The sequence below is a fragment of the Cyrtonyx montezumae genome, unplaced genomic scaffold (assembly GCF_038088225.1).
Source record: "Cyrtonyx montezumae isolate F1298 unplaced genomic scaffold, pur_monq_1.0 scaffold_10, whole genome shotgun sequence".
Taxonomy (NCBI): Eukaryota; Metazoa; Chordata; class Aves; order Galliformes; family Odontophoridae; genus Cyrtonyx; species Cyrtonyx montezumae.
In genome coordinates this window covers 9,462,886-9,476,420 of record NW_027071826.1, presented here as the reverse complement: position 1 = coordinate 9,476,420, position 13,535 = coordinate 9,462,886, and the positions used below count along the sequence as shown (strand labels likewise).

The 13,535-nt window shown below is 43.3% G+C and overlaps 1 protein-coding gene across 4 annotated transcripts in view; it reads right to left on the bottom strand.

The window, feature by feature from the left end:
* Positions 1–2,827: 2,827 nt before the first annotated feature.
* CDC42BPB (CDC42 binding protein kinase beta) overlaps positions 2,828–13,535 on the bottom strand; it is an 87,466-nt gene continuing 76,758 nt past the window's right edge. For 3 of the 4 annotated variants that reach the window (XM_065749934.1, XM_065749937.1, XM_065749946.1), the window contains 8 exons: positions 11,254–11,850; positions 8,690–8,787; positions 8,494–8,578; positions 8,221–8,341; positions 8,012–8,129; positions 6,816–6,924; positions 6,653–6,723; positions 2,828–4,583 (listed from right to left, as the gene is read on the bottom strand). In XM_065749934.1, coding sequence (XP_065606006.1) covers positions 4,452–4,583; positions 6,653–6,723; positions 6,816–6,924; positions 8,012–8,129; positions 8,221–8,341; positions 8,494–8,578; positions 8,690–8,787; positions 11,254–11,850 — 1,331 coding nt within the window. In that variant the 3' untranslated portion in view covers positions 2,828–4,451. Of the gene's footprint in view, positions 4,584–6,652; positions 6,724–6,815; positions 6,925–8,011; positions 8,130–8,220; positions 8,342–8,493; positions 8,579–8,689; positions 8,788–11,253; positions 11,851–13,535 lie in introns of those variants that run through there. The other variant, XR_010623016.1, reaches the window with a different exon arrangement.

The window sequence follows — 13,535 nt, the reverse complement described above, 5'->3', positions numbered from 1 at the left end:
TGCTGCGGGGTCCCAGGGCTGTCCCCACTGCTCTGCCCTCAGCACGGCCCTAAAGCCCTCTGCGCGTGGCTCTGCTGCCGGGCTTCATTCTTAAAATGCATTAGCAGCTCGAGGTCACTTACAACAGAGGCTTTAATTAAAGCCGAGATCGATTGTTGTCCGCGCGCCGGCTGAGCACGCTCTGTACTTTTCCTTCAGGATCCGTTTGCCCGCTCACGCAGAGAGCGGTGCGGGGAGGGGGGAGCGCGGAGCAGCACTGCCCGAGGAGCTGGAAGCGGTTTGGGGGGGGGGGGGGGGGGGCTTAACGCAGGATAAAAGCAACCAAGAAATCCGCATTCCCCGCGCAGTCGGGTGACGAGTAAGTGAGTGAGTGAGTAAATAAATCAAAAGTGCTGCATCTCGTTGGGAAGCAGGGAAAATAACATTTCCTGCAAGGCCCGGGGACGGCCGATTCGTGAGTTCGTGTTCCTCCTGCGGCTGGATGCAGCACTGCAGCCGCTCGTAGCGGAGCACGTCCCGCGGTGCTGCCGTGTCCTCGGCTCACCCCGCTGCCGTGGGCGGGCGGCTGAGCTCTGCCCGGCCCCAATGCGACGAGACGGAGCGGGGCCGCGCTCGCGTCGGCCCCACGTCCCTCGGGGAAGGGCTGCTCCTGCCCGCGCCTTCGGGTGGAGGCAGGGAGGAGCACGGGGTGGCATGCCGGCGGGGAACGGGCTGACTGTGGGTGTGAGCAGGTGGGGAGAACACAAAACGCGCTGGAGTGGCACACCTGGGCAGCTGGATTCTTTCGTTGCTACTGAAACCGCTTTGCACAGCGCAGGTGGGGTGCTCCAGTAGCCCAGCAGCCACGGCTACGGCTCTTTTCCGCTTTCCGTGTGGAAATAGGCTCAGCTTAGCGCGGGCACACGGTCTGTGCTCACAATGTGCTCAGCTCCCACACCCCTCTCTTCCCTTCAAGGCTCCCGTTCCTCAGTGCTGTACGCTACCAGGGGCAGCTCTTAACGCATCTGATTCCTCCAAAGGACGCCAGGCTTTGTGAAAGGCGATCACTGCGGGTGTTCAGCAGGGCCACACTCGAGGCCCTGTGACTTAACTGCAATATGAAGAAAAAAGGTGTTTTTGGCCCAGAGAGGCGGGGAAATAACCGGTGCCTGTAGACAGCTCCGTCAGGCTGGACGGGGCTCTGAGCACCTGACGGAGCTGAGGGTGTCCCTGCTCAGTGCAGGGGCTTGGACAGGACAGCCTCTAAGGGTCCCTTGCAACTCTAACAGATCCGCAAAGCAGGCGTTTGCAAACACACACAGTCTGTGCCCACTGCAGAAGCTGTTTGCTCTCAGCACAGCTGTGTTGCAGACAGAGGCAATGGCAGCTTTGTTAGCTCTGGGCAGCAAGTGGCACCAGGAGATATTCCAAAACACGCAGCTTTCTGTGTCAAAGTTCTGTGCTAGAAGTCACCAAAATTTCCTGACGAGGAGCACGTCCATCACTGTCTCCATCACAGACTGATGTAATGCCTCTGTGAAAGTGGCAGAGACCAAATTATCCTCATTCTTTGCATAACTGAATTTCTTACTTGTGATATTAGACCGGCAGCCTCCGGGGACAATAAAGTGCACTGTCAGAACATTCTGCTTCCAGTCTTGAATTTCCACTTTTCTCAAAGTTCTCCTGAGGGCTCGGGAGAACTCTTAAGGTAACCAGAATTAGGAGCTATAAGGGAAGAGATCTCAGAAGTATGGTGGTGGGGACGCAGAGAGGAATTCTGCTCAGCCAGATTAGAAGGGAAGGAAAAAATAAATAATGCATTCACACTGAGCAATTCATTTACTTTTTCTAGAATGTTCTCCTGCTTAAATTATTACCCAGCCCTGGCACTGCTGAGTGTTATGATTTAATGCCCCCTTAATTAAAGACTTTGTTGTCATCTGAAGTCCTCAGTGTGAAGAGAAAAATCAACAGGTTTCCCAGAGAGGCTGTGGATGCCCCATCCCTGGAGGCATCCAAGGCAAGGCTGGATGTGTCTCTGGGCAGCCTGCTCTAGTGGTTGGTATCCCTGCCCACAGCAGGGGGGGGGGGGGAACTCAGTGATCTTTGAGGTTTTTTCCACCCCAGGCTTTTCTATGATTCTATGAGCTCAAGAGCAGGAGAAATGTTTTGTAAAAGCCAAAGGCTGATTAGCATGGATGCTTGTCAGAAGGCTTCTGGCACACAGACCTCCATCCTACTGTCACCCTGCACCACCCACCCACACATCTCTCCTTGACATGTTTGTAGTTTCTTTAGCACTTATTTCTTTGAAAACATGAGAAGAATTTATTATTTTACCTCACTACAGATGTCGAAATAGATGCTGCAGCCTCCTCATCAGCACAGAATGGGTTGGGTTGGAAGGGACCTCAAAGAACATCCAGTTCCACCCTCCTGCAATGCAGGGACAGCAGAAGCAGCTCAGGCTGCCCAGAGCCCCATCCAGCCCGCCCTTGGGCACCTCCAGGGACGGGGTGCCCGCAGTGCCCTGGGCAGCAGTGCCCGTGCAATTGCTCTGGCCACAAGGATCTGAATCGCTTGAACTGTGCCACTGCTTTGGAGAAAAAGCAACTCGAGCACAGGCTGAGGGCCCATTTCAGCACTGCAATTCACCAAAAGGCCTCACAAGTGCTCCAGAGCGCACACGTCTGTGCAGAAACACGCACTGTTCTCAGTGTTCAGGCATGGAGCTTCAAAGGCTTTTTCAGTTTACTAAAACTTTCATGGACAAGGTGAATTTACCACAGGACGACAGCACGTGTCAGAGGTGGGCTGCTTTCAGATGTCAAGACAGACGACTGTGAACTTTAAAACCTCCCTCTTCTGCTTTATTGACAGGTCAATTGTTCAAAAATGTTCTCACAATTCAATAATTACAAAGACTTAGACTTACATTAAAAAAGTAAAAACCAGAAAACCCCCAAAGCAGTAGTGTCCAGCTCTAACTGAGCCCCTTTATCAATAATCTGAGAAAAAGAGCAAGTACTGTCCAACACTTAACGTAACAGGATTAAATGTTGACTAGAACACTCAGTTTTAACTAAAGATAAGTGCACGTCCTATACAGTGTTTCAGAAAAGAACATTAGCCATTGGTATATCATTAGCCCATTGAAACCGAATTTTAAATAAGTGACATCCAACTGTCATCAAATTGGCACAGAAGGCACACTAGTGTGACAATGACAAACTGGATATGCCAGCCACTGAATTAATTACAAGCTTTTAATGAAACATGGTCACAAATCTGTTGATTACTAAATGTATAATACATGGAAGCATGAGATTAAATATACACGCAAAACATCACCACTGCACGTGGGCCATAGCAAAATATACAGGAGTGTGTTGTGCATTTTTCTACATGATCAATACTTGATTAATAATCATGGGGTCTTCATGCAGATGAGGATACATTTAATGAGAAAAGCAGCACCCCCAGTTACACATCCTTCACATTCCACTTTGGTAACCAAGAAACCAGATTGATGTTCTAGTGCGAGAGAGTCCCTCAGATCCAGCAGACTTCAAGTCCACAAGAAGGCCTGCCAGCTACCAACGTAGTGTGTCCTCACACCAAACAGCCCAGGAGAAACGACTTCTCAGAAGGAGACAGGCGGGAACTATGAGTAAAATTCTCTTCACAGCAGTAATTATCAGTGTTTTAAAAGCCCTGACTAATGGCTGTGATTGATGAGGGCTAACAAGCGGGGCGTGGGTCAAAGGTAACCAGTAGTAGTCCTATGTACAAGACTAAAAAGTTGGTAGAAAGATAGAAAGACTGTTACATAGCTGAATATGTAATGGCTAAATGAATTAAAAGGCCACAAGACTATAACCAACTTTTATTTGACATCCTGCTGATACTACTGACGTTGGGAACAACCTACAGCTTCCTAGCATTCTCCTTAAGATTTAGGAAACAAACTGTTACAGGAAGAAGGGAAAAGTGTATTTTTTCTGAGGATGTAACTAGACTGCTTGCATTTCCTACCCAGAGGTCCAAATTGCGTCTAAAAGGATTTTCTGCTAATGAGATATTACATCATTCTATAGAAAAATAATATTCCTGATATTGTAGCAACATTATCAGTAACTCTCTCTATTTCTTTTTCAGCGTAAGAATAACAATATTTACTGGTGGCCTTAAATGCTCCTATGCAATAAAACTGTGTCACAGCTGTGCAGAAAGGAATCAACCATAACCGAGCAGTGAACAATTCTGCATAAAAAGCTCCATTGCTATTTAGTAAAGATTTTTCTTCATTTCAATAGTTTGTATCTACAATCTGGATATATAATTATTCTTGTACAACACTTGAGATTCGGTGTCAGTCTTGGCACTAGCATCTGAGACAGCTTTGCCCTGCTCTCGAGTACTCCGTGGAGCAGCGGGTGACCGAAGCCAGAATGGTGTGAGTGGCAGTGTTATGCGTCGCAGGTTGACTGGTCCAGTCCATCTAATGTGAGCTGATTCCTATGGGGAGAGTTGGGGCTTGGGGGACCACTGGGATTTGAGCTGTTGGATGGAGTAGAGTGTTTGGTGGAGTCTGAATCAGGCTGTTAATGAGAAACATTACAAAATTACACTTAGGATCACTTAAGACACTCAAAAGCTTTCCAGGCACTCAGAAAATAAAGGAGAGCAACACCTAGCACGTAGTATATATTAGATTCATTTCATAGCTAAACATTAATGCAAATGCTTTTATTATCTTTAACAGGCATTACTGCAGTTCTTTTGATATAGCACGAAGCATGGCAAGTGTGTGGAAACTGCTATACCCCAGGCCCCTCTACTTCAGACACTGCAAAGCCTCCCTGACGGAACACATCTATCTGTTAACTGTTAGTCTGCATTCATCAGCCTGAGCTTTTAAAGCCATTTTTATGGCCAAGGAGTAGGTTTATCTGTCGTCCATGTGAACATGTAAACAACTACAGTTTGGTGAGAGGGAAGGAAACGAGCACTCAAACTGTGTACAAAACAGCACCAGCAACAAAGACAAGCACGTGCAGTGCCTGACTGCACAGGAGTGAAGGTTGCCAACTACCAGGCTGGACGGAGGTCTAGAAACAGAATTCACTTACTAGAACTGCCCTATGCCAATCACTAACAGAGGCAGTCTATCCAGTCATTTCCCCAGCCTTAGACTGGCTGTCTACTGGATATCTACCTTCACAGTCTGGTCTCACTTCAACAGGATGGCTGGCAAGTTTCCCACTATTCTGGTGAGCTACAACTGTGACCATTGCAAAAATTCGCAGCTTACAAAATACTGCACAGGAAATATTGGTACTATTGCAGCAAGTTATTTCCAAGAAGGGGAATACGTACTTAGTAAATGGATTGAAAGGTAACATCCTACAAGGATGCTGTTCATAACGTTTTGCATGGCTCAAACAACGTAAGACCCTTTGTAACAAGATGAACCTGTTCACGCTGCAATAAAGCCACATGGGGAAAAGTAGTACATAAGCACAAGGTGGTATTAGATACTTCTTTTCCAAGTTACAATCTTACTGCTTATTAAATTTAAGATGTCCTGAGAAACTGCAAGGTCTATCAAAAAAGGAAACATCATAGAAACCTACCACTACACGTGCCTACAAACAGCAAGTAGAGCAGGAAGCATAACTGAGTTTGAGAAGGGATGCTACAGAACAATAGGCAACTGGGACACTCTTATCATCAGCACCTTTCAAAAATCAAGATAGTTTTAGAAAAGCCTATGGTTAGAGTCCCATGTTAGCATGCTTCTTTTAATGGTGACAAGCATTCTGTCAATGAGGTGACACAGGGAGTCTGAGAATGGCTGTGATCAGAACTCCAGACAAACACTTTGACTTGGGATGAATGAAGGCATCCTGCAGAGGTCTGGTTTCTGCAAAAGCGGGGTAGTCACATTCTAAATCCAGAACGTTAAATAGGGCTGTTAAAATTGGGTCACTAAAGAGCAGTAAAAAATAAAAGCAATTATCCTGATCTAAGAGTTTGTCTCCCAGCAATACTTCCTAGTGCTTATCTCACACCAGTGGCATTTCAACAAAGGTGCGAGAAGCTACACCCTTGACAAATCAAGGGGTGATAAATAAACAAGTCATATAATCTCCTTGGATTCAGGGACACCACTCTTCTGCACGCGCTTTCAGACTAGTGACTACTGGCACGTAATTTTACATTTGCTAAAAACAGCTTTACACAATTTAAAATTTTATTCCTTTTCAAGTTACAAGACAAAAAGTTTTCCTTAAGGCAGCACAGAAAACTATTTAACTAAGTAGTACTTCTTTGCTCTTCTATGCTAATAGCCCAGAGAACATTTCTTGGAGCTCTGAGGACATTTCATCAATTAGACAAAATTGCCTCGTCTACAATGTTTAATCCCGGACACAATACGTCTTAAAATATCACTATTAAAAGACTCTCAGCTCTGCTTCAGTGCTGGCGTATCCAACATACAATCAGACTGCATTACGTACTAGAGAAAACATCTGCAGGAAGAAAATATCTCCATAAGGAACACAGTCTTTATGAAGCATTTTCCAAGGTATCAATTTCTTGGAAGAAGAAAACAATACACAGCAACAGGATGTTGTCAGTCTTTATTAAGTAACAGCTACTTTACCTCTTTGTCAAACTCCTGGTCAGGATCAGACATACTTCGGGAAGGCATGGCTCCTCCCACATCGCTGCCACCTGTACAGCGAGAAGGAAAAACGTCAGTTTTACATCTCTTGTTGGAGCCACAAATAACACCTTAGAACTGAAAAGCTTGCTTCCAGCCTTACTTGATGAGGGCCACGAAATATAGGTTTTGCTTCTCTGCTGCTGCTGCTGCCGTGAGAGGTTAGCTGTAGATGGACATGGTTTTTCATCCTGTGCAGCAGGTAAGACGCTCTGCAGTTGAAATGAAACACCCTGTTAGCCAGCAACAGAAGCTATCCAACTAGAGGCTGTTACTCGTGAAAATTCTGCCGTGCTTTTGAAGCTATTACAACTCAGTGTTGGTAGAAAAACTCTGAACTTACTTGACCACATCCACATATTTTCAGTAACAGACACAAACCCTGAGAAAGACAGAGAAAGAACTAAGCCCCATTGCAGCCACCAGAACCTGTCAGCCAGCAAACCCTCCATGAAGGGGCAGTGACTGTGCCAATAGCTCTGCTTCCTTCCTCCTCCTGCTGAAAGGATGAATGCATTATGCTTACAGAAGCTAGCAAAGGACAAGAAAACCCTGACTAGCAGCTATAAAACAGACGGGGCACTGCATCAGAAGCATACCTCTGCACCTTGCTCTTGGAGACTTAGCCATCAAATAGCTCACACTGCTGTATATGTTGAATGCAAACAAAAAAAATGATGCTGCAACTTATGCGTGCTTTAATTACCTCCCAAAGCATTCACTTTCCCCCACCCTTATTCTCTGCAACTGTCCAAATGGCACAAGCACACCATTCATGTTTTTGACAGTGTGCAGCTACTCCTACCCTTGCTAGGGAAGTGGAGGAAGTACAGGAAGAGGAAGAAAGCAGAGGGGAGTCTTGCAGAGAGGAATGGTCACTCTGGAGAAGGATTTAAGTGGACACAGGGCTTGTGAAAGACATGCTCCAAGTCTGTTGGAGGTGGTATCAGACCAGAATGTTGAGAGGAAGAGGGGAAAGGAAATTCACTGTTATTTTAAGGTGACAAACAACAAAAAGGAAGGAGGAGACTGATTATTTACATAACTACTAACAAGCTCCCAGCAATGACAGCTACTCCTCTCAGTGCCTCCTTCTTAAGTCAGCAAACAGTATTTCCTTGCAGAGGATTTAGAGCCACTGCACATGAATAAGGAAGGTTCACCTTTCTCAAAATGTCTAGAAGAAAAATGTGGCACTTAGATAGCATTTGAATCCTATACAGTAAATGTTCATGTTTTCTTTTTTCCTGAGCAATTGCACGTGCACGTACATCTCCCTCCCTTCTGAATATATTTTACCAGTGGGAGGTCCATGAGAACCTGCATTCCATCTCCTGGTCCCATGTGAGCCACGTGGTTGAAATTTGTTGGGTTAGAAATCATCTTTGACCTTAGCTCCGGATCTCTAAGCATTTCCCTAAAAAAAGCAGAGTGATTTTTACTATCAGCATTCCCAATCTTTGCACGTCATCATGTAGAGACAGTTACAAACAAGACTAAATTCTTACCTCCTCTGCTGTATTCGCTCTTCCTCAGGAACCTTAAATACAAATCTTCTTTTGCTCCTCGTTCGAAGCATTTGCTTTTTGCTATTGTCAGATGTTTCTGGTACACTGAGGACAGCTCCTACTGTAATAACACAATGCAATTTTGTATACTTAGAGTCATGGTGACCCAGAATTATCCAACACAAATTTCATCTTACTCAAAGGTAGCATTGCTTAAAATGATCCCAACAGCTTGGTATCATTTTTTCATTTCTGCCCTTGCTCAATACTCACCTGCAAACTTGTTCTTGAAATATATTAGTCTTGGTGGCTCGCAGTTAAGGAGGTTCAGTGTGCCTTCCATGTTCAATGGTCTGATCTGTTTTGAGGAGGGAGGCAGAAAATTAACTCAGGCTTAGCACACACTGGGCAGGAACATCTCACTTGGAATTTACCCAATTAAGTTCTATATTCAAAGAAAAGTACTTACCCTTCGCAGGCCAATAGTCTGGACCCATTCCATAGTGTTAACATCAAATACATCAACACCATATTCGCTGTACACTGTTACGTATGAAGAATTGCAACCTGCATAGATTTAAGAACAAAGAGAAAACCCTAATGTGGCTTCAGAGGTGCATACCTGATGGATATCTGAGCAAATATTAGCAGTTACAAGTTATCTACTACGTGTAAGCTACATTTTACAACATCATCCTTTTTCCCAGGCCCACTTTCAATCACACATTTCTGCTGTAACAGACTTGCTTAATGACAGCTGCCAGCATCACAGAAAGATTTACCTCTGACCCTTCCAGTATTTTTAAGCTTCAAACGATGATTTCATGAAATTGCAAAACACCATCCGAAGTTTGCAGATGCATACTAATTCAGCACTTGGTAGGAATCAAGCAATGTGCTTGAAGCTCTCCTTCCTACAGATGCAGATTACTTCATTTCGGAAGCAACCAACTACCCATACATCTGCTGAGTGCAGGGGAAAAGAGGGTCACCATCTGTGAGGTGGGTCATGAAGTCACGATGCAGTTCTATTCTGAATTTCCTTCCTCTTTTGCTAACAATTACCTGGCTTTAGATATTCACGTATGGGTTGCTTCCACTGGGTTAACATCAAAATGTCACAACGTTTAAGACTCACAATCCATTTGTCTTTTAAACCTTTTTTAAAAGCATAAAGGACACCTGCAGACAAGCTTATTTTAGGTCCAACAAAACCAGAGATCTCTACAGCTTCATATCAATGTGCTACTGCTCACATAAAGACTGTGTCCTGATATAAAGGACAGTTAACTAGAAATTTATGGCATTTAGTAGAGAAAAGACAGACTGGGAGCTGCTTCAATGAACAAAAGGAAAATAACCCAACAGGACACTCTTTACAGGAACTGAAACAGTGTTTTGGTGCTGTTTTTTATACTCATTCACAGAAACCCTTGGACAGTTACCATATATACGAATCCAAGAAGGGACTTAACGGTCAGCTGTTGATGTTACAGGGTCATGGCTGGCTTGGGTGTACAAATAAGGGGAGAGCACAGAGCACCAGACAGGAACACTGAGCTCCAGCGTGACCCAAGTGCAGCCCAGGCACAGCCCACACTGCAGCTCCCAGGGCTGAGTGGGCTCGGAGCACACTGCAGCTAACAGCCCATGCTGCCTCACCCCCTTCAGCTCATATCTGACACACTCAGCAGCCCACCCAAAAGAATGGAGCAGATTGTGCTTACACTGACCTCGGTGTTTCCTATAACCCATATTGTCCATCATATTTTAAAACCTCCCTACACATGGTCCTTTGCTACAGCAGAAGCTACCACAGGGAAAGAACTATTGTCACTTTGATGGTCTCCAGATAGGACAGTCATAAGGAATAAAAAACCAGCCACTATCAAACCAGCTCTTGGAAGGAAGGCAGGGTTGATAGAAAGCAAAGTAATCCAATTTTCTTTGTCTACTATTCTAAAAAAAATAAAACAAACTGAACATATTAGAGAGCTGTGAAATAGTTTACAGTAAGACCAGCTTCTCATAAGGACAGAACAATTACCTAGCACATCTAGTCTGCCGAAATACTGTAAAGGGAACTGTAAAGCTGATAAAGGAAAAGGAAACATTAGCTTTGGCTAATGGTGCTTTAAAGTAAATCTGCAACCACATTATTTCCTTGGACCTTTTCCTCAGACGTCCGTGCTGAACTAGGTCAGAGTAAAGCAAGCAAACAATCTCAGTTTGAGACAATTAAAATTAAACAAACTACTATTAGGGTCTAGCCTGATCAAACCAATGAGCACCTACTTGCTCTGTGTACTATTTAAACAAAAAGATATCTCTTGCCTTCAATCATCTGAAACACTTTAATTACTATTTGAGCTCCAAATAGAAATATGAGTTTTTTCATGAACTTCCTCTGACTACTGAAAAATGTTCCACGTGTGCTTCTCTCCTAAGCAGCTGATAAACCAGAGCTCCTGAAAAGGACAGAGCAGATGAAAAGATATCCTTCACCTGTCTCTATTCTTTTTGGAAATTCTCTCCCTCAAAGTACAAAAGGAGAAAACAGCAACCAGCTACCACATGCAATATTTCTACTTGTTTTGTTACCCTTATGAACCTTCAGAGTCACAGTTACATTTAGTCTCCAACTTCCTATTGTGCTCTGAACACAGAAGATATCCCAAAGACAACCAAACATTTATGTTGTCTAGAGGAGCTGAAATCTATACAGAATTCCACAGAACCAGTAGTCATGTACTGTCCTGGATCCAGGCCTATTCTGTACAAGACGTTTTGCATTCCACTCTTAGTTCTTCTGCATCCTGTAACAAAAAAGAGCTTTCTTCTTGCAGTTCCCAGGATCTCAGCCCATGAGACTGCCAAGTCCAAAACTACTGTCAGGATGTGCATCCTGTTAACTCACCAAACTTAAACTGTAGGCACTGAAAGACAAACTGAAGCAAAATAGAATACATGCTGATTATTTTTAGACAAGTAAAGCAGCAACAGGGATATGGCAACAGAAAAACATATACATACTACAGGCAACAGGAGTTGCAGGCCACATTAGTTCCTGCATGCGTGACCTTCGACCTTGCGAATCGACGTATACTCCCATATGGCTGAAGCAAAGCAGGTATTCCTCATTACTGAGCTCCACAGCACAAAGGGCATCAAAAGACTGCTGTGAGAGGAACATAAGTGAGGGGTCATTAGGATTTACCAGGTTTATAGATTGTCCATCTCCCTGGATGGTCAACAGAGAGAACCCAGACTGGTAGCCAACACAGAGCTTGTCCTTGAACACTGTCATCCACTGAACAGTTCCTGGAGCCTGAATTTCACTGAATTTTTTGTGGAAAGGTTTAGTTCTGTGAATTTCATAGCAAAAAACCTGTCGTTTAACAGCCACAAACAAACAAGTCGCAGAACTCTTCTTTAGTGTTCCAGTTGTAATCAATTGGCAGCCTTTAGTTTCTGCAAGCTTAATGTCAAAGCTTCCTTCTGACCCATCCAGAGAGGCCCAGGGGAAAAGGTGAACGTGATGGTTCCGGCCACAGATGAGGATGATGATTTTCTCTTTGGGAGCAAGCTCAATCTGGTACACCTTCTTACAGTCAGCAGCACGGACGATCACTGCAGAGGAAACAAGAATTGCCATAAGTTAAACAACAAACCTGTAAGGCCTGGAAACACTGAAGGATTATATACCGAAATCCAAAAATAGATCTTAACACAGGCACATACCAGATAACAAAGAACATTTATTACTCATTAGATGCTCTGTTATTAGTTCTCAGAACAAGGAAACAAAGCATTCCTGTAACTCTTTTTATTGAGATTAAAGTTTCATTGTGTTGCAGGATAAGGTTTACCTTTAGGGTAAAATCAGAAAAAAAATCCCCAAACTACTATCTGTACTAACTATTCACTGTAACATCATGTACCTTCTGAAACTGGCCCCCCATTCAGGATAAACATCAGTATTCAGAGTAATCTATGGAGTAAGACTGAATTAGCAGAACACAAAGAGAAGAAATACAGAGTATTTAATGCTAGGAACTGAGGATTCAGAATGCTGTTAGTGTTGGCAAATGCCTCATCCAAATAAAAAGCCCTACAGCCAGCAGATGCTAAATACCTATAGGGAAAAGCAAAAAATATTGCGTGTGCTAGGTAAAGGGTGAGCAGGAATTAGCTTAAACTAGAGCAGGAATGGTTTAGAAGAAACGTTAGGAAAAGACTACTTAAGTTATCTACAGAAACTGGGGAGAGTTCTCTGTTTGAAGATCTCAGTATTGAGATAGCAGCATCTAACATGCTTGTGTACAACTTGCTCCGGCAAGGACCTTCCATGTAAGCAGCTGCCAGTTCATTAGCAATGACAATTAAAATTGCCATAAAATAACAGAGACTAATATGTATGAAAATACTATTACAAACAGAAAGTGGCCACAGAAAACTCATGGAAAACACCTTTTGAAACTTAAAACCAAAACTGATGATTTGGATGTGGTTATTGTTTCTTTAAGAAATGACCTTTCAAATGAAATGTGCACTTCTTCTGTGCAAGAAGCTACCCTGGAATCTCTGGAATTACTTGCATCTTAAGTTATGTTTATATCTAAGTACTTACAGAATGAAGACCACTGGAATTTTACTCAAAGGAATGGCATTCGTTACTGCGAAAAAGAATTTCAGATATCTGATGTCTTCACGTACAAAGCAGTTTCTCCTAGAACTGGGTAATGGACTAAACAAGAGGAAGCAGTAACAGTTTGCTTTTCGCCTCAAAAATGTGTCTTTGTTTCTTTTACTTCATTTTGAAAGACTAGAAAGACTTTAAAAACTGACATTTGCTGCTGTATTTTACATTGAAATGCAAGTTTTCAAATGACTGCAATCCTAACCTTAAATATCCACAAATTAAACTGCATTGAAAAAGAAAATTAAAATTCCAAATGGCAGTTTGGAACAGGATATATAGCAGTAGATTCTTTTGTTTTAAAATTCACATTGCTTGTTAGAAATACAAATTTTATGAATTCAGTTTGACTCCAATAGTTTATTTTATACTGCAGTAAGATACGGAGTATCTGATTTTAAGAAACTATGCTGCAAAATTAAACATCTTAAAATTACATCTTACATGGTTTAGCCCCTACTATCTTCATTCTCATTTGCTAGTAAGCGTTTTGGCCTCTATGCTTTCTCTACAATACCAGCACGTGTCTGCCTCACTTAGCTACATTTGTGCTCAGGGTATAAGGCTAAAGGGAAAAATGCTTCCTTTATTCCTTATCTGAGATGACAGATAATTC